This window comes from Strigops habroptila, chromosome 11, assembly GCF_004027225.2.
Source record: "Strigops habroptila isolate Jane chromosome 11, bStrHab1.2.pri, whole genome shotgun sequence".
NCBI lineage: Eukaryota > Metazoa > Chordata > Aves > Psittaciformes > Psittacidae > Strigops > Strigops habroptila.
Genome location: NC_046360.1, coordinates 16,919,251 through 16,940,682, shown reverse-complemented (window position 1 = coordinate 16,940,682; position 21,432 = coordinate 16,919,251). Strand labels below are relative to the sequence as shown.

Here is a 21,432-nt window from a genome sequence, read left to right as displayed (position 1 = left end):
GAGATGTTAACAGCAAAAAAGGAGGTTTAACAAAAAAATCACAACTAATGACACCTTGCAGAAATATCTCGCTTCTTTTTTTCACTGGATACATCCTTTCAGTCTGCCAGACCATAGAATCACAAAATCAACGAGGTTGGAAAAAACCTTTAAGATCATCAAGCCCAACCTTTACTCCAGCACTGCCAAGGCCACCACTAAGGGCCACCACACCACTAAGGGCCTCATGAAAACACTAAGGAAAAATGCTCTCTCTCAGAGTAAATGTACCTCATTTTTTTGCTGAAAGAGGAAAACACAATGAAATTCATAAGCCATTAAATACAAACAAAAACTGTAACTCCAACTACTCTCACCTCACACAGTTCTAGATGATCAGATTAACAACTGCAAATAGAAAATTTAAATGTATTCTTGTTTTTACAATCCTAATTTTTTTTTTTTTTGATCAAAATATACTATTGCTTAACTTTCTGCTTTTCTCAACCACTTGCTAAAACTAATTGATAAGATACTAAAAATTGTGGATTATCCCATTAGAGGCCTGCGCCAGTTAGCTGTGCGACTGTAAGCACATGAACACCACAGTGCAACTTGGTGTCCTCACATCTGCTCAGGTCTGTAAAGACATTACTGAGCCATAGCCTCATCTGGAGAAGTGTCTGTCGCCCATCATTCCTTGGGGATGTGCCTGGGAGGAATCAAAGAGAGGAACTCCTCCATGGACTGCTGGCTGGGTATCCTTCACACATTGTCAGCCAACTCTACCCAAGGGCCAGGAGAGCTCGACAGGAGGGGTTTGTGCTCTCTGAGACCAGAGGAAAACCATCCCTCACCAGGCAGGACGCACCCTGGGCTGGGATCCCAGGTCTGGAGAGCACCAAGCACCCAAGCAAAGCAGGAGATGCTGCAGTCTGACCCCACTACACTACCAGAGATCACGGTCACAGGGACAGCACTGTCCCTCAGAGAGTATTCTTCAGGAGGGGTTGAGCTACTCAGTCATTACATGGAGTTGGGGAAAAACCCCTCAGGAACAAGTCCACATGACAGACTTTGTGAAATTTGCTAAACACTTTGTTATTGCCAATATATTCCACATGGATGGTATTTAGATGTAACAAACAGCTAGGTAACATCCTAAAATAGATTGTGTATAATGCCCTAAAATAGATTGGGCACAGGCTCAGTTTTTTCAAATAAAGATCTAGAAAGGAATTATTATCCATATTGCTCAGCAAGTGTAAGATTTTCTAATATACACCCATATGACAGTGTTCCCAGCCACAGTTAAGATGCATAAAATGGTTACTATGAAAAATCCAGTTGATTTCACCTATATCACAAAAAAAGCACCCTAGTGCTGCTACAGCACACTTTTATATCATAGAGTCACAGACTGGTTTGGGTTGGAAGGCATTTAGAGCTCATCCAGCTCCAACCCCCTGCCACGAGCAGGGACACCTTCCACTAGAGCAGGTTGCTCCAAGCCCCTGTGTCCAACCCGGCCTTGAACACTGCCAGGGATGGGGCAGCCACAGCTTCTCTGGGCACCCTGTGCCAGCGCCTCAGCACCCTCACAGGGAAGAGCTTCTGCCTAAGAGCTCATCTCAGTCTCCCCTCTGGCAGGTTAAAGCCATTCCCCCTTGTCCTGTCCCTACAGGCCCTTAACAAAGGTCCCTTCATTATTTCCTTCATTCTAGAGCTATTCAGCAGTAAAGAGATAGCCTCAGGGAATCAATTCCCACTGATTTTCTTTGTTCTGACATTGCTTTAACTTATTGGATTAAGAGCCAGCACCTGGTAATGGCACAGTCCCACTACTACTGAACTGAACAGGCACCTGGGTGCTTGCAGGACTGCTCACCAAACACAGTGGAGCTAAAGGTTCAGGCTGCTGAAGAGCACTCCTTAATTCATACTCTTTTTCTAATGTTCCTTTTTTATTAAACAAAAATCGTGCTTAATCTTCACAACATTTTATCCTTTCAGAGGCAAAATCTGGGTAAACCCCTCTTAAATAGAAAGAATCTTTATATACAACACCCTTTTGTCTTCTATACTTACTCTCTGGTACCAGTGCACCAAATAATGTACTCGTAGGCCAGCTCTTCCCACGTTACTGTCCACACTTAGTATTACTTAGACTTGGATTTTCTAAAGCATACTTTAATTTGGAGAATAATTCCATGATTTCTGAGCTGACACATCAAAACCTCAATGTTCAGGCCAGCTAAGCACTCATGCTACTTATACTCCTATTTGCATAAACTGGAGTAATCAGTTCTTTTCACAACTAGACTCAAAGTCTCAGTTAAACACTTTTTCAAACTGAAACCTCGAGGTCTTCTAAGGAGCAAGTTTAAATAGAAGACACCCAGGCACTGTAAACCTAGAGGTGTCTAAGAATGATGCTCAGTCCTACAGCAGAGAACTGATCAAAAGAAAACCATGAGTTGGTCTTCAAAGCCAGCTTTGCAGACTTAGGTGTTGCATGGACATCCATTGAAAACTCATCCACTACTTGGGCAGTGGTTCAGAAGAGGACAGGAGACTCAGAAATGGGGAAGCTGATGCACTTTTTCCATGGATATCTAAACACAGAGCCTACCATTCAGGATTGAGTGCTGTGCCAAGTGCTTTTCCTGGGGATGTCAGCATTCACCATGGAAAGGTGAAGGGAGAACTTCAATTTCCATGCAAGCTTCTTTTTTTTTTTTTTGAGTAATATTCAACCTTTTAAATCTTCACCCAGTGCAGGCTTTCAACTCTTTAGTCTATTTTCTCTGCAGACACAACTGCAGGTAAAACTTTGTATTTAGAAATCTGCTACCCAAATTGAGACTATACTTTTAACAAACACTTGCAAAGTATTCTTGCAGCTGTGGTTGCTACTGCTGTGGCCCAGGAGACTCCCTGAGGTCAACTTCAAGTTTTAATGGCATACTAAAACTCTGACATATTTTCCATTCTGAATCTCAAGCTCCTCCTCAGAGTACAAATGGATGTGAAATGGTAAGACAAGAAGCTGATTTAGCCACGCCAAAGGACAAGGAACACAAGGGCTGGAAGCATGCAAAACCAACTCGCTTTACCATCCACCAGACTCTCAGAGCTCGGGAAGTTGGTGTCAGTCATCACTGGGGGACCACACAACAGTACGAGGCCGCAAACCCAGCATCAGTTCTGGGGCACATGTGCCATGTGTTTCTACCTCTCTGCAGCCCCAGACATTTAAAAAGAACTTTTTAAAAGATATAAAATGGATTTAAAATGAAAAAAGCCTCTTAGGTTCTCTGAACGACTTTCAATTTATAGTGTAAATAATGCGATGCTACTGAAAGGAGGATTAAAATGGCAGTGATTTCAACCTGAAAACAAGAAGCATTTTAACAGTTTTATCTTAAGTTCGAATCTTCTCCACATTCCACACCGACAACTCATATATTAAAAAAAAAAAAAAAAAAAGGTTGTCTTGGTTTGTCTGGGTTGTGTTCCCTCCAAGACAAATAACACCCACTGAAGTGTCCTTGTGGACACTTTATGGAGGGTAACGGGCGTGCTTTGCGGGCTCTGCAGAATCAGTTCTAACCAATCCGGGTTTCTTTTTTTGCTGGAATAGAGCAGAAGGGCCAGCGTTCTGGTAGAGGTACCAGCAAGGCTTATCCATGGTAGCTGCTCTCGTCAATCCCCCAGTATATTCCTGAGTATAACTCTTCAGAAAAACATGGGATAATCTTAAATATTGAGTTATTGGAAGAACTTACACAGTTTGTTCCTATCTGAACTCGCACACGCTAAAGGCAATCATGTTGGGCATGGTACAATTAACCTGCGTAACTCCCTCCACTGTGATAACACTAAGGAAACAGCACTGTATTTTTAGGATTATTCTCATCTCAAAATTTTCCCCAAATTTGGCCACAGCTCGAGATTAGCCTATGTAAAAGAGAGGACTTAAGTGCTGCCATGCAAAACCAGGCCTGCATTAAAAAGGACAATGCTGAATGCTCCAGTGGGAGGGCAGAATCTCCCCATACACAGTACTTCAGTTTTGCAATGTAACAGAAATGTGCTTTTCCTAACCCAGACAGAGACCATCCTGAGCACCGAGGTACCTGGATTAACTCCCATCATAATTTTATTCTTCTATGGTATCAGCACGAAATACTTTTACATAACTAAAACTTCGTTAATTTTACTAAGTCACTTACTTCAGCTACACCTGGGACAATAAGTATCAAAGTTTAAATACTCCTAGGGTGGAAAAACAAATACAAAAATACTTGTTACTTTATTTAGCAAGTGACTGTTTGATCCCACCCTACATCAACAGGTCCATGTTGTAAGAACTGGTAACAGAATATCCACGGCAGAGAAAATGATTTACGTTCCTTCACCTACAGCTGCAATGAATAACTCAGTACAGATTTCTAGTGGTACAAATGCGTACAAAAGGACTTGCCTTGCTTGAACATCAGGTTCTCTCTGGGGAGATCCCCCCCTGCAGTCCTGCATCCAGCTCTGTGGCAGCAACAAAAGAGGGATGTGGAGCTGTTGGAGGGAGTCCAGAGGAGGCCATGGAGATGCTGCGAGAGCTGGAGCAGCTCTGCTCTGGAGCCAGGCTGAGAGAGCTGGGCTGGGGCAGCCTGGAGAAGAGAAGGCTCCTGAAGGGGAGACCTTAGAGCAGCTCCAGTGCCTAAAGAGGCTACAGGAAACCTGGAGAGGGGCTTTGGACAAGGGCCTGTAGGGACAGGACAAGGGGAATGGCTTTAACCTGTCAGAGGGGAGACTGAGATGAGCTCTTAGGCAGCAGTTCTTCCCTGTGAGGGTGCTGAGGCGCTGGCACAGGGTGCCCAGAGAAGCTGTGGCTGCCCCATCCCTGGCAGTGTTCAAGGCCGGGTTGGACACAGGGGCTTGGAGCAACCTGCTCTAGTGGAAGGTGTCCCTGCTCGTGGCAGGGGGTTGGAACTGGTTGAGCAGTAAGGTCCCTTCCAACCCAAACCAGTCTGGGATTCTGGGATCCTGCAACACTCCCGTAACAGACAAGATCCATGCAGACCTGTTGTTAAACATGACCAGCTCCAACCCTCAGTAGTTTACATCCGCAACCTGTCAGCAAACTGGCCCTTGTGCATGCAATTGCAGCAGAGGGACTGAGGAGCAGAAGGTGTCCCTGGAGCCGGCAGCTCCTGCATCATGCACAGATTCACAGAGCGTGACCAGCACTGTCACTAGAGCAGAGGAGAAGGCATCACCCTTTGCACAGCACAGCCATAACATGCTTTGGCCATGCTCCTCCACCAAGCCAGTGGAACTGCCTTGTCCCATATCATCTAATGCAAGCCTGCACAGCAGATGACACAGAAAACATCTCCTCCAGCCTTCAGCACAGCCAGCACAAAGCTGTTTGTCCGTCTAGGCCTACCAGTGAGGCAGCAGAGTGACTGGGCACCTGCTGATCCATCAGCACATGATGCAACTCCTCTTCCTCTCCAAGTGCCAAAGAGCCATCTCCCATATCAACAGGCTTTACAGCAGAGGGGCACCTACAACCTCAGCTACTGCTCTTGCCTGCAGCCCTGCTGCTGGGCAACATGCAGGATAACGCCAGGAGCTCCCCATCAGGAAGGGACCCAAGAGCTGGGGACATAACACAGACGTGCTATGACAGAACGACCGAGGAGCCAGGAAAGCACGGAGCACTGAGGTTGGCTTTTCACAGCAAAGTTCTAGGAGTAGTTGAGATGTGTGGGATTTCATTAGACCAAAGAGCCACATTAAAGAACACAGGCTCCTCATAAAAACAGGAGTCAAACCACCCCACTGTCTGCTTAGCGCTATTTTCCTTTTGCCTATAAGATCATCTCCATCCTCTCCAGATGGAGCTTGCAGCTGCTTGTCTCGAGCTGCTCAGGCAAACAGGAAGCACAAAACGATGAAACTCAATTTAAGGAGAAGTCACAACCAGCATTCTGCAAACATGCTGGTGGCTCCATAGCTCAATACACTTCACAGTGTCCCAGGGTCTCTGGTAATGGGTAACATGGATTCGTAACAGAGAGGCGCAGACAGCTTTTGGAAAGAAAGGGACAGGTTCTTTACTCTTTCTTCTTATAGATCAGCAACACCACCACACAGGCAAGGCTACCAAAGTCCACTGACTTACAAAACCAATGCGGATGCCTGATCTCTGTCCATCAAGAGTATATATCGATCCAGCCATATGGTCCAATGCAGCAACTTTGCTGCATGCAGGCCCACCACCACAACGATGGCATGTGCCAGGCAAGAGCAGGGAGCACTCCGAGGTGCCACCTCCCCAGCCATGCAGCAAGGGACCACCTGGGCCTTCCTCAGGATTAATTCATGATTTCTATTGAAAGATCTAACACCACTCTGCAAGAGAAATCCTCTCTGAAAATGGTAATAAAAACGATCAGTTTTTATTTCTAAAAGCTCCGAAGAACCCCGAATCCATCCCTCTGGCACCTGTATTGGGAAGCAACAGGAAGCAGTGAGCTCCAAACTGTAGTCAACAGCACGTCAGCAAACCATCGATGGTGGTCTGGAGAACACTAGTCCAAAATGCAGGGATGGCTCCAACTTCCCGTTTCCAACTTCTAAACCACATTAAGTAAGCTTAACATACATTTGATGTTTTTATAATAAAAATTTACCATTAGAGCTGCTGAAGTTGCCACAGAGATGTTACCCAACTTCAGACACAAGGACACTATGGCTGCCAAGTGAATAAAACCATGAAAAACATTTATTTAAATATTTGGAAACCACAGTCAGAAAGGGAGCATGAAAACACCCGATCTGCCTCTACAAAGCCAGAGCAGAAATGGCACTTTTTATTCTGAAACACACACTGTATGTCATGTTAAAAAGAGACACAAGTAGGGTTAAATGATTAAAAAATTGGACAAGCCTCCTTAATGGTATGAGCCTTGCCACACCTGCATGGGTTTGGTTGCAGCACAGTTTCCATATAAACAATGACACTACAAGTACTTTGAGTGTCTACGAGAGGGACAGGACAATTTTATACAACTAAATCCTGACATTTATTTTTCTTTGTTGAATATTTCTTTGTTCACAGAACACCAAGAAAACCAAACAGGGACATATATCCAGTGTTTTCGACTCAATCACTCCACAAACTTCTCCCATACGATTATCTGAGGTTCTGACACAGGCAGAGGTGTCCTTCTCAGTTTTCTTTAGAATCAATCTCTGGATGCTTCTGTGAGCTAAGCAAAAAGGGGACAACGCTCCTGCAATAGACCTACAACTCAATTGTGCCCCCATATGCCACAAAGTAAAACACCTTTGTGCATGCACAAGCTATCACCCCTGAGCTGCCCATGAAATGTTTTCTTGATCAGCTACAACTGATCTCTTTTCATCTGTTTTAATCAAAATGCACCACCACATGCAGGCAGCTTAACTCCTTTTGCTGTTCCTCTTCTCACAAGTCCCCTCGACCACCACTTTGCATGAAAATCTTCATTTCTTCATGTTCTTAAGTTTTCCAAGTTTCAAGCACGCCACATTTGAAGCTTCTCTCCAGCCTGTACAGCAGCCTCACCCTCTCATCCGCACCCAAGTCTTAACTGACACACGGGCCAGCACAATCGCTTTAACCCTCATGGCCAGAACCACATGTGTAGAGCGACCAACACTGGCACTAGAACTATTGATTTCAGTATTTTGTTGCCAGTTTGCTGGCAGGACATCAACCCTAGCAACACAGCAAAGGTTCTTTAATCGTTTGTGGGGTGCAAGGGTAGTTCTGGGGAGTATCTGCAGCTGACCCGGGGCCTACTCGGCATCTGCGTGCTGCAGCGGCAGCAGGCACTGCTTCTGGCCTTCATCTCCATCAACTGTTTTGAAACAACTATCAGAGCCGCCTGGAATGAAAGTGTTATGGCTTAACCTTCCTGAATACCTGTCATAAAAAGCACTCATCCAGGTGGTTTGCCAGATTTTAATTCCACTTTTTACACTTTCCATCACTCACGGAGAATTGCCGCAGAGCCAGTAACGTGCCATTCTCCTCCTCGGCAGCCCGGAGCCCTGCCCGGCCGCCCTCCTCACCTTCCCCTGGCCAAGGGGACCCCCGCCGGCCCGGGACGCGCCGCAGGACGGTGCTGAAGCGGCTGCCCGGGGGGTTCGGTGTATTTTAAAGTTCTCGGCTCGCCGGTCACCAACTTCCCCGTTTCTCAGAGGAAGACAATAATAACAACCGCGCTCTGAAGTTGCGCCCGGCCGCCCCAACTCCTGCGCGGCCGCCCGCCCATTGTCTGCCGCGCCGGCGCTCCCGCGGGCGGTTTGGGGAGAAACAAGCCGAAAAGGACAGTCCTCGCCCCGGCCCGCCCCGCTCCCAATTCCGCTCCCCCGCCGCCGCTTCCCCCCGCCCGGCGGCCGCCGTCGCTACGGCAGGCCCCGGCCTTGGCGCCTCGGCGGGCAGGGCCGGCGGCGGTGGTCGGGGGCAGCCGCCCCCCGTGAAGGGCCGCCGGGGCGCGGCCGAGGTGCAGGCGGGGCGGGGGTGCCCTGCCCGGGCTCCGGGGCGGGCTCTGGCCGAGCGGGGTCTGCCCGGCCCAGCCCTCCCCGCCTCAGGGCAGGCGCTCGCCCCGCCCGGCCCCGGCTTCCCCTCGCCCGCCGCCCCTCCGCTGGAGCTGGGCCCCGCCGCGCTCCGCTCAGCCCTCGGCCCGCCCCGCCAAGGGTTAAGCCGCAGGGCTGGCGGCGATGGAAGCCCTGTCAGCGGGGAAACACCCCGGCTGCCCCCCGCTCCGCCCCGCGCCCGCCGCCCCGGGGAGCCGCCGAGCACCGGGGGGGGGTGGGGGGTGCCCGGAATCCTCCCCGCGGCCCGACCCGCTGCGCCGGAGCCCGCTGACACCCCGCCTGCCTTCGCTCCGGCCCGCACCGGGCCCCGTGCGGGACTCCGGCCGCGAGAGCCCGGCGCCGCGCTGCCATCGCCCGGGCGGGCGGCGGGAGCGTCCCCTCCCCGAGCCCGCACAATGGCCCCCCCGCCCCGGTGACACCGGAGCCCCGCGGATGGCGGCGGGGGGGTGGGGGGGGGCGCTTTGTGCGGGGAATCCCGCAAAATTGACAAAACACACACAAAAAAATATCTCCAGCGGGGGAGAGCGATGGGAGCCGGGTAGAGTGGCTCCTCCTCCTGCTCCTGCTCTCCAAAAAGGCCTGTTGGAAAACTGCACACGGCGGCGGCTCCGCGCCCCGCGCTCCCCGGCGAGAAACGGCGGCGAAGGGCGGCAGGAGCGCGGCGGACGCGGGGGGAAAGGCCCGATGCCTTTGTGTTACCTGCCGTGGAACCAGTCCTTGCAGGCGTCGCACTCGATCATGAAGCGGGTTACGTCGTAGGGCAGCCTACAGATGCAATAGACGGGCACCGTCGCCATGTTAGCTCCCTCCCGAGCGCGGCGGGGCGCCCGGCGGAGCGGGGCTGGCGGCGGCTGCTGCGCGGGGCCGCCTCGGCTGCTGCTCCCGCCGAGCGCCGGCGAGGGCGCCGAGCCCGGGCGCGGGGGGAAGGAGGAAAAGGGGGGGCTGGAGAGTGGGAGGAGGGGGAGAAAACAAAATAAAGAGGGAAAAAAAAATATCAAATAATGCAGTTACGGCTCCTCAAGGGCGGGCGAGCGCTGTCAGGAAAACAACAATGCTGCCGGGCTCCCCAAAGTTTGGCTGCATGGCTCCTTCGGCTCCGCCAGCGCCGGCCGGACCGGGGCTTTTTGTTGTTGTTGTTGTTAAATGATTATTATTCAAAATGTTTGGCTAAATGCGCTCTGTGGCGTGCCCCCTGGTGACAGTACAGTACCGAGCCTCCTCATAAACACTCCGAAATGTGGCCCTTGCCTCGTAATGTCCTTACGTCAGCTTCCAACACCGCCGCGTTTCCTCCGCCGCGGCCAGGGCTCGGCGGGCGCGGGGGGCTCGGGGCGTCCGGGCGGGTTTATACCCCGAAGAGCGGGTGGTGTATAAAGAGAGCGGTCCCAGGAGCGGCTCTGCCCCCGGGATGGGGGCTGGCGGGAGGGGACAACAAGGGTCGTTATCTGGGGTGATGCTACCGGGGTGATGCCAAACGTGTGCCCGCAAAAGCGAAGCGCAGGAGCCCTCCCTCTCCGAAGGACGAGCCACCGCGGGGCAGGGACGCTGGAAAGTAGCTGTGAGTATGGTGCTTCCCCGCCGGCAGCAGTAACACCCTGGGGGCTGGGGTCCCGGTGGTAACGACGGGCACGGGCCTGTGAATGCGCACGGCTGTTGATTTTCGTTAAGATATAAAAATAATGACCTGCTTTTTAGTTAGTAGAATTGATTACTACTTTTAAAGTTACTCACCTCCGCCCGTGGCAGCCCTTTCACCATTGCAAGCAGGGCTGCTGCCCTAAGGGGGTGAAAATCAGAGCATCACAGAATGGTTTGGGTTGGAAGGGGCCTTAAAGCTCACCCAGTTCCAACTGGATGGAAGGGACACCTTCCACTAGAGCAGGTTGCTCCAAGCCCCTGTGTCCAACCCGGCCTTGAACACTGCCAGGGATGGGGCAGCCACAGCTTCTCTGGGCACCCTGTGCCAGCGCCTCAGCACCCTCACAGGGAAGAGCTTCTGCCTCAGAGCTCATCTCAGTCTCCCCTCTGTCAGGTTAAAACCATTCTCCCTTGTCCTGTCCCTGCAGGCCCTTGTCCAAAGTAAAACAAAAAAATCCTTGTAAAAAAATAAATCCCTTGTGCCTATGGAGGACAAAAGAAGGAGGATACTACTTGTGTGCTGTGAGGGACACTGAGACACATAACATCCATGTACCCCAAGCTCCCCCCACCCCCACAGACACCAGCTTCCTCTCAGATGGATATGGCACAGCAGCAGCGGCAAGAAAAAGAAGAACCCTCAAGTTCTTCTGCATTGAGATTGAGGATGCAGAACCTTGCTCCCCCTCAACAGCGAGATGCTGAAGGTGGTTACAGCGATAGTACTGTGCGGCGTTTAGGGGGTTGGTGTCCCGAGGGTGTTCAGTAGCCGCTGGCACGCCTCCCTGAGAAGCACTAGAGCTTCCTACAAAGTACAGACAAAGGGAATCCCAACCGAGATGTGATTTTAATTCTAGTTACGGTGGATTCAGCATCTTGAATCCATCTCATTTGGAGGGGTGGGAAACCTATTTATCTTAGAGCAAAAAACGAAGATGGACATTTCTCTGCCTTCTTTCATCAGCCCGCAAAAATGCTCAGAAATCACATGTGGAGGACAAGGGGAATTCCAGGGGGCAAATAACACCAGTTCTAGGATTTTCTATAGAGAGAAGGCCATTGTCGATGTGTCAGAACTTGTTTGGACAACTGGAGAGGGACTGTTCAAATTCTTCCCCTTACGCACTGAATTGACCTGCCACAGAGGTGACTTCCAGCCGGTGTCGGCGCGGAGCTGTGCTTGGAGCAGGGTCAGAAGTGGCACGCTCTGGCTCACCGTGGGTGTTTCTGAGATGGAGATGACATTTCTGGCATAGCTCAAGGTGTGGTAGTGCAGCGGGAAGATCACAGCCCTGCTTTCCACACCATGACTCAGTTGTTTTGAATGTCTCAGGATGCACAAAAGGGCCTATTTTCTTCATCATGCTGAGTGGCGTAAGTATCTGCCCTCTCAAAATGAGACCTCTTGTACGTTTAAACTGATCTAGCATGGTTTTAATTGCTTGGAGCTTCAACCAGCAAGTTGGAGAGCAAGTCTAGGGAGTAAAGCAGGATGAGGAGGAAAGGCTTGGGAACCATCACAGGAGTTGCACGCACCTTTACAGAGTCCGCTCACTGCTTGTCAATGCCAAGTGCATCTACCAGCACCTCTCAGTGCAGGGTTTAAATAGAGCTTTCAGCAGGTTTGATGCCCTTTGGTACAGGACAGTCATGGGGAAATTTGGCTTCGTGCCACTGCACACCCGAACCAAACCTGGAGCACTGCCTCTCCCTCATAAAACCAGTATTTTAAGGAGCATGGAAGCACTTGCAAGCCTAACAGCTCATCCACACCATGTTGTGTGCCCAGCTCCCTCTCCCACTTGTTTTATGGGCTTTGCTCACACCAAGTCCCTGTGATCCATGAAGAATTTCATCCTCATCACCTCTCCTCAAGTCCCACCTGGCATCTCCGTGAAAACAGCCCTGTTTCCAAAGGACCACTCAAAATTCTAGTGTCAGCATGTCTCCAGTACAGCCGCCAGTGAGCTGAACCCTCTCTTAATGCCACAGGGGTTTTGGTGAACACCACAAAGTACAGCTAGGACATACAAGGGTGTAACCAGATGCCCCTCTGCGATGGGGCCGGCACGGTTTTGGGCTCCCTGTGGTCCCGCGCTGCTCCTCAGGTGATGGTTACATCCAGCAGCAGAGCTGTGCTCACAGCATCAGGGTTTTCACTCCTGCAAAGTCAGTTGGGTTATCCAGTTTTGATAGAAGATGCCAGAGCCAACGTTGCACAGAAATGAATTATGGGAGACTCACTGGCTCTCTTCTGGCAACTCCGACACCATGCTAATCTAGCTAGCAGGGATTAGCAGATAAAGAAACTAATTGGTGATGTTGTCTCACTGTCCTCGCTTCTCCATGTGTGTTTCCACCTAGAAGCCACGTATGGAGGGTGCTTGGCTGCTCTTGGGCAAGGAGGAGTGAGCGGTGGAGCTGAGATGCCTCAGCAGAGCACACTTTGATAATCAAGTTATGGTTTTTAGATTTTGAAGTGAGTTTTTAATCCATACTTTTAAACCATCTGGAAAAAAAATGCAAACCAGCAGCATAGGCCCAAATAGACACCGGGAGAACATCTGCATGGCAAACACAGGCAGCTGAGCCTTCACATGGGCACTGGGAGCCCAGGGGCCACATTGCACAAAGGGACCTGCTGCTGTCTGGGAGCTCATGGGAGAGGATGGGGTTTTCGGGAGTATTTAAATGACTCGGGAGCAGATGTCTCACCAACAGTGACATCCTGAAGTGAGCACTTGGGAAGAGCCTCCATCTGCTCCTTCACTTTGAGCAGCTCACACCACCAAGCCCTCAGGTCCCACCTCTGGTGTGGTGCTCAGGGAGGGCTCAGCCATAATCAGCAGCACTGGGGGAAGGATTCCCAACATTTTTTGAGCTTCCCATTTTTTCTTGCCGTTTTGTAGTGTTCTTCCCATGGATTTCCTCTGTGGTGGTCTGTACAAGGTCCTTCTATTTTCTACTGCCCTGTAGCTTTAGGCACATTGTCCCTATAGTTATTTCCATGCTACTGTAGAGAAGTAAACCAAGTTATCTTTTCTCCCCTGGCCCTATCTACTCTTTAAGTAAATGTTTGCAAGGAAGCCACCTACGAAACCAGCCTTGACACACCGGGGGTCAGTGAGCTGCAGCAAGAGAGGGTCAGCTGATGACAATGTATATCCCTTCCAGTTTTCCCCTCTGACACCAGAATTCCCGTTGTTTGGACACTGTAGCGTACTGTCCCATTTTGGTTGGCACAAGAGGGTGAGCAGCACCCAGCAGCCCTTGGTTGTGCTATAGGGACAGTAAACACACAGAAGTGGTAGTTCAAATGCTGTAACAAAACATCCAAATAAACCCAACACCCCAATCCAGGAGGAATACTGAGATGTGCAGTTGGAAACAAGGCTTTCAAGCATGTAAGCAGCATTTTTATTTAAAATGGCTAAAGCCATGGAAGGAGACTGGTTTAAAAGGGCCTTTCATGTAGCAAATGTTTAAAGACATAGTTAAATAATTTATTTTTCATTCTTAACTCTCAATGCAGTTTGCATTCATCAGTCACACATGCACCTTCTCACTTAACGCTTCTCTCTTGCTTTGTATTTTGGCACACAATCCAGTGTCAGCCTCATTGGGCATCATTGTCATACTGACATTAAAGTTCTGTGTTTAATGTTGGTCACCAGAACCTGTACAAGGTACATAGACAAAACCCAGAACTGTGACCAGGTGTCAGTAAAAATGGATCAGTCTCTCTTGTAAGATTTTACATATTCAGATATTTATTCTGTTTTTTAGGGAAAATAATTGTAATAACTCAGCAAACTCCCAGCGTCCACTGCACTGCTGCGTTGTAGCCACAGGGACACGCGTGGAGAGGAGGCTCAGGAAGAGGCAGGAGCACAGGGCAGGAACCTGCCCTTGGGAAGCAGCCGGCAGTGCAGTGGGAAACAGTCGGTAACTCCACCCAGTCACTAGTTCTACTTGGTGGGCATCAGGCAGCATAACGTAGAGGTAAGCAAGTGGGCCAGAAGTCCTCTCTGCTAATGGATTCATAGTTCCTTCATGGTTCATCTTTGTCTTTGTGGTTCTATTTATTCAGGGGAGAAGAGGACCAAGAAGAACAAGTATGCACTTCCTGGTGGTGCATGGGTGAGACCAGAGATGCTCCTCACTCCAGATCACTGCCCCTGAGCAAGCAGCTGAAGGTGCAGTGCAGGTGGGTCTGAGCCTGAAACATTGATGTGGCATTTAATCTTGAAAATGTGCAATGTGCTGTTTGTTCCACAGCTGGGTGGGCAGTTGAACAGTCCTATATTAGAGCCTCAGGAGGCCTTGCAGCATCTCCCAGACTGTGCCCTGTGGCCTTTTAGGTCAGCAGCAGCATCCATCAGTGGATGCCTTCTGCAGGAAGCCAGCCTGGCTTTACTGCCCAGCACTGCCTCACAGAGGGACAATATTACATCATTATATATCATACAATATCATATTGCCAAGACCTGGCAACCAAAGCCTCCTACAACTTAATGACCACTGGGTACAGCAATATTTGTGAAGTGGTTTTTGCCTGTACATAAAGCAGCGAGGTGACCATCACATTTTAGCAAGCCCAGTGACAGAAGCAAACGCTGATTTCAGCACCAGAAGTGATTCCATTAAATGTGGTCCTGAAGCTCAAAGCCCACGCGATAGGAGGGATCATGCCAACCACATCTTTTCACTCACCATTCATGCTACGTGTGCCCCAGGGCTCAGCCGGGGTTGGTCCTAGTTCGGACAGTGGCTGTGGTTTAGGGAGCACTGAGCGGCGCGGTGGGACCGCTGTGACTTTGGGAGTTCTCCCTGTGGGCCCATCACGGTGCTGGCTTTGGAGGGAGCTCTGTGGAGGCCCTCAGGCCCGTTGGGGTCCACCCCTTGGTCTTCTTAACCCACAGGAACCCAAACACCTGTGTGGGGTGGCACCCGGGGGAATGCCTGGTGACCACAGAGACCAGCACCTGCTAAAGCTGCAGTGCCTGGAGCCTTTTGGTGCAAGGATGTTACTGAATCAGCTTTACTTTGTATGAGGTGCGCCAGGGCTAAAGCTTGCGTACGTGCCACAGTTTTGCTGTTTCCCAGCATGGGTATTATACTATCATAGGATCACAGAATCCCAGACTGGTTTTGGTTGAAGGGACCTTAAAGCTCATCTTTAAGGTCCCTTCAACTTAAAGCAGTTCCAACTCCCTGCCACGAGTTGGAGCACCTTCCACTAGACGAGGTTGCTCCAAGCCCCGTCCAACCTGGCCTTATCCTCATCATCACTTGCTCTGTGTGTGAGTTTCATGCACACTAGAAGATCACCAGTGCTCAGGGAAAGTTGTGATAGAGGTTGCGGGGAAAGAAAAGACTCCACTGCCCATTGCCACCAGCTCCTCCCCACAGGCACAAGCAGGTTAGGCTCGGCAGCCCTCTTCAGGCCCTGCGAGCAAGTGTAACGTCTGAAGCACCCGTTTCACATTCACTTACATAAAAAAATGATAAGCCACTGAGACGTGATATTCCAGCACATCCCTCTCATGCCATCTGCAGTTCTTGCTGCTTTCTTAAGTCCTGGTTAAACTCTGTTTTCTGTAGCAACAGCCGATCCAGGCAGTGCATGGCGCTGTGAATCCAGGTTAGCAGGTACAGCAACTACCAGCAAAGCAGAACAACCTCCATTACCAGTGCGAGGAGGCAGCAGCAAGGGGCTGCCCCAGTGCAGGCAGAGGAGGCGGGAGCAGCGCCAATGAGGAGACTCCCGTCAAAACCGACTTGCTGGGAGAGCAGCAGTGATCCCACCCACTCCTCCACTGCCCCGCTTCATCTGCTGCACCAACATCTGAGACCCCAACATGCACTGGAGCCTGCCCGGAACAGCGGCAAGAACACACCAGCACCAAGGCAAAGTGAAAAGCAGAGCACAGTTCCCAGGCAGGTCAGAAGAACTGAATGGTGGAAAGAAGGGGAAAATATAATAGAATCATGGAATAGTTTGTAAAGATCATCCAGTTCCAACCCTGGGGTTGCACTCAGAAAATTCATGAGTTGCTTCCTACTGCACCTCGAATCCTGTGTCACTTCTGGGCCCCTCACTACAGGAGAGACATTGAGGGGCTGGAGCGGGGCCAGAGAAGGGCACCGGAGCTGGAGCAGGGCCTGGAGCACAAGTGTGATGAGGAACGGCTGAGGGACCTGGGGGGGTTTAGTCTGGAGAAGAGAAGGATCTCTACGACAAGGGGGACCTTATTGATATCTACAACTACCTGACAGGAGGATGGAGCCAGGAGGGGGCTGGTCTCTGCTCCCAAGGAACAAGGGATAGGACAAGAAGAAACGGCCTCAAGCTGCACCAGGGGAGGTTTAGGTGGAGATGAGGAACAATTCCTTCCCCAGAGGGTGCTCAGGCATTGGAACAGGCTGCCCAGGGCAGTGCTGGAGTCACTGTCCCTGGAAGTGTTCACACACCATGTAGCCAAGGCCTCAGCGCCATGGGTTAGTGGTGGCCTTGGCAGTGCTGAGGAAGGGTTGGACTTGATCATCTTGAAGGTCGTTTCTAACCTGGTTGATTCTGTGATTCTATGGTTCTATGCCAGGGTAAGCAGTCACCAGGGAAGCCAGGACAACTGGGGTGGTGGCATGCACCAGGGAACCCAGTTCACTCTATAGCTGTCTTCACATTCAAATATGCTACTATTTATTATTATTAATATGTTAATTTTTCTTACAAATAATGTGTTGTTATAACAAAATATGTTAATATGTCTTAACGTGTGTTTTAATAATCCTTTCTCTTACGGTTGGTTCATGGAGTGAGTCCTGCCAGGATGCTTATCGCTGCTATCGGAAGACCAGGAGTCACTGACCAGGTACTAGGGTTGAGATGCAGCAATTAGAACAACTATTAGAAAATAATCAGTTGCAACCTCTGGAAATCAGCACTTGGTTGCCATATTTGGGAGGAAAGTGGCATGTTCTGGGGGGAGGGAAATTCCAGGCTCTGCTCTGGTCAACAGCTTTCAGAAAATGCTACTTAAAAGCGGCTTTTGGCCACAGTTCCTCAGGAGATGTGGCTACTCATCTCATCCTGTGTCCACAGGAGACGTGGAGTCTCGTGCAAAATGCTTTCTATAAACATTTGAACCATTTGTAAGGGGTTTCATAACTTGGAGGTTGGAGTCGCTTTGGGCTGGTTCTCACCCAGCGCACACTGTGCGCAGGAGCTGCCATCTGTCTCCATCCGTCACACAGCAGAGTCCGAGAGGGGCGTTCTCTAGTCTGAAACTTCATAAACAAGTAAGATGAATATAAATGAAGCAGAATTAATTGTTAGACCAACATGGCTCTGGCACAAAGCAAAAGGATGTTTGCATTGATGAAGTTTGCTAGAAACAACACTTCTGAAACTGAAGCTGAAAGGAACGGCAAACCCCACTGCTGAGACTTCACCCCGAGACACAACCTCCACACACTGGCTGAAAAGGCAGATGAAAACCAGGTGTCATCTGCACACCTGCAGCCCAGCACCTGCAGCAGCAAGCCCTGCCTGATCTGCGGGCCAGGCTTTCTGCTCTCATCCTCTGCGGGAGGCTCTCGGCACACTTGGGTGCTGTATCTCTGGGCTGGCACCCCAGGCAGCCACCTGGCTCCACCACCACCCTCCAACCATGCAGCATCCTGTCAGCTGGCCCTCTGCTCCTATCCCATTCCATCCCGTTCTATCCCATCCCATCCCCATCCCATCCCATCCCCGCAGCGGCACTCACACAGCTCCTTGTTCTTCTCCCTCTCTTTTCCCTCGGTTCGGCTCTTTGCCCATGTCCTTCACACTTTGCACTCAGCAGCTGCATACTCCATACATGGAGCAGCAGATGCTCCATACACCTGATAGCAGGTCCTAAATGTGATGTTTCATTACAAATACTGTGACGGAGCCGCTGTGAATCAAGCTGAATGTTGTCAGCACTTTATGACATTCCTGCCCAACTTTTACTTAATATTTCTGGTTTTATTCTTCACTTGTGTTTTTGTAAATTGCTGGATTAGTCCCCATCGGCACGTGTGAACAGTTGTGATTTCAACCAGGAGACACCTCCAGTCAGTTATCCCACAGAATCCCACAAAATACATTGGTGAGCCCCCAGGTCTAACTGCCAAACTACACACAGACTGCAATCCCATGGTACTTTCAGAAATATACCTTTTCCTGCCCAAACCCCCGAATCCTCATGGCATCAGCATCCTGTACTTGGGCATTAAATAAAAAGGAACGATACTTAGCTCTTACCTGCTGCTTTACCATCAGAAAGCAAAGCCCCTGGGAAGGGGCTCAGGAGCCTCTTGCACTCCTCCACCCAGTCCAAGGAGAGGGATCTTGGGGCAAAACTCAGGATGGGGACTCTGTGCCATGGAAGGGCCATGGGTTTGTCCTCAGCTGGGCTGTGCTGGTGCATGCTGCATCCTCTGTGTGCTTCCCCTGCATCCCCTCCTGCCCCTGCATCCCTTCCTGCCCTAGACTGGGCCGGGGCTCGGCAGGCTGAGCAGAGCATGGGCTCATGGACCAGGTCAAGGTCTGTGTCAAGGCATGAGTGAGGGTCAGGCAGCAGCCAAGCGTTTGGGCAAGACCTGTGGCCACTCTGGGCCTGGAGGACGCGACTGAACAGCAGCCACGGGCACTCACAGCGGCCCAGACAAACGGAGGGTGCAGCTTCCCGAACTCACCAGATAAGGAGTAAAAAGGGGTCACAAACAATCCCCAGGCTCGGGGCAGCACCCAGAGCGGAGCAGAGCAAAACCCACAGGCAGGCAGGAATTACACACTGCATGGGCACTGCGACTGGCTTCATTGAAGTTATCAAGCAGATTTAAGCAATATATTTTCTTTTAGGTAATGATGAATGCAAAACTAGCTCCTTTTATTAACTTCTAGTAGTCCCAGTTAGAGATGGGACTACTAAATACTGCAAACCCACCCTGAGGGTTCCGGTGGCCATGGGTGCATCCCTGCGGCGCTGCCATTACCCCCGCAGAACTGCTGCGGTTGGGGCACTCCCCCACGGGAGGGACGGACATCCCGGGGACCGGGGGCACCAGCGGGACACTGGGGACCGTCCCTGCTCCACCCCACTGCGGGACCCCCGGCTCCGGGAGCAGCGGTAACCGGCGAGACCCCGGCCGAGGGGCAGCGGGTGCTGATTTCAGCTTACCCCAGGGCTCTTCACCGGCACTGAGCTGGCCGGACTCGGCTTGTTCTGCGGGCTTTGGAGCAGTACGAAGGGTTACACAGAACCGCACTGAGGGAGCTCCAGCTGCCTCCTGCCGCTGGGTGATCGCGCTCTTAAGCGCTAACTGCACTGAAAAGCGTGCCCACGGTCTCACTTCCCATCTCCTGGCAGCGCAGGACGATGGCTGCTCTAACCCCTTCCCCGCCCTCGCTGTGATCAGGCGCGGGCTCCATCCTGCGCCCGGCGCTGGGCACGCTGCTCGCGGGGGTCATCGCAACCTTCTAGTGTCGGGGCAGGAGCAGCCCGGAGCCGGTGGCCGCTGCAGGGCCCCGCCAGCCCCGAGGAACTCGCTCCTTCAGGACTCCCCGGCGCGTCCCATGGCGCAGCCGCCGCCTGAAGCAGCACAACCGCGAGCGCCGGACATAAAATGGTCGCGGCGCTTCCTCGCCCCGGTGGGAGGGGACTTCCCGTGGAGCGGATCGCTCCGGCCTCATCCCCTTCTGCCCCCAGCACTGAACACACGAGCGCCAAGAGAACACCGCTCCGGGCTGGAGTCCCCCCGCGCGGGCATCCCGGCCCCTCAATCGTCTGCGCTGTCAGTGATGGCCCACTCGGCTGCGCTTCAGGGCTCGCTGAAGACCGGGTGTAAAACCAGCGCTAGAAGTGATTGCCTGCGACACGCACCGACCGTTGTGAGCTGTTAACAACAGTTAAACAAACAGGGAGGGCAGCCCAGGGAGGAGCGTTGATGCTTCAGTTGCCAGGGAGCAGGGCTCTGCCTTCTATTCTAACTCTAACTCTATTCTTACTCCTATTCTTCCCTGTGAGGGTGCTGAGGCGCTGGCACAGGGTGCCCAGAGAAGCTGTGGCTGCCCCATGCCTGGCAGTGTTCAAGGCCAGGTTGGACACAGGGGCTTGGAGCAACCTGCTCTAGTGGAAGGTGTCCCTGCCTGTGGCAGGGGGTTGGAGCTGGGTGAGCTTTAAGGTCCCTTCCAACACAAACCAGTCTGGGATTCTGTGATCTGTTCTATTCCAAAAGCCATCATCTTACCAGTTTTCACTTTAGAAATAAAAATGCTCTATTCTTGCAGAGCCCTTTGGCTGTTATAAATACCAGTAAGAACCTGACCCCCCATCCTTAGGTATCTACTCCAGACCCTGCCCCCGCAGGGGTGTCCTTGGACACCCAGACCTGCATCATGGCTAGGAGCTGGCTTTGGCCTCCAAGCTCGCTGCCTGAGACCTGTCCCTGAGTCACTGCCAGGAAGCCTTCAGCCACCCTGGTCCCCAGGAGCTGCCTACTGCAGCCCCTGGCATCCCAACCCCTGCACGGACCAGCAGCGCACGGAGGGGACCACGACCAAAGCACAGCCCAGCAGCACCACCCTGCGCAGTGTTGGTGTCCAACGGCCACCCACAGTGGTGTTGCTGGAGAGGCAGGCAACTTGTCCATACATGGGTAACAGATGATCGCAAAACGTTAACTAGTTTAATTAACACATTAAAAAGGCCCATGTCACACAGTACAGAACAGAACCTACTTGCTGATGTACAATCTCAGGTGTGAAAGGCGTCCTTTGGGAGGCAGCCCAGGCGAAACCTGTCATTCCACAGTATCACCAATCCCAGAAGTAGTGGAACTCTTTGGAAGAGGACTACATTACTTCCAAATATATCCTATTTCTTACAGAAAGCTACTGAGGGCAGGAGAGAGGACAGGCAGCCCTGTGCTTGCTCCCAGAAGGTGCTGATTCACAGAACATCAGCCAGTGCCTGCCAACTCCTGAGCAGCCCCCAGCACCAGATGCTGCACCCACCAGGCCCCGGGGCCACAAACACTAAACCTGGTGCTGGTTCTGGGTTTGATACCGGTGCTCCCAGTCAGGGAACCAGGGCGCTCTGGGACATCCCCACCGCTGTGTCCACTGGC

At 51.5% G+C, this 21,432-nt stretch overlaps 1 protein-coding gene and 1 long non-coding RNA gene across 3 annotated transcripts in view; one reads left to right on the top strand and one right to left on the bottom strand.

Moving 5' to 3' along the window:
• PHF2 (PHD finger protein 2) overlaps positions 1-9,867 on the bottom strand; it is an 87,034-nt gene extending 77,167 nt beyond the window's left edge. For both annotated transcript variants that reach the window (XM_030502157.1, XM_030502158.1), the window contains exon 1: positions 9,334-9,867. In XM_030502157.1, coding sequence (XP_030358017.1) covers positions 9,334-9,431 — 98 coding nt within the window. In that variant the 5' untranslated portion in view covers positions 9,432-9,867. The remainder of the gene's footprint in view (positions 1-9,333) is intronic.
• LOC115614809 lies at positions 9,795-18,557 on the top strand. Its single transcript, XR_003993865.1, has 4 exons — positions 9,795-10,192; positions 14,059-14,274; positions 14,363-14,479; positions 17,092-18,557. It is a non-coding gene; the product is annotated as an uncharacterized LOC115614809 (long non-coding RNA).
• Positions 18,558-21,432: the final 2,875 nt, after the last annotated feature.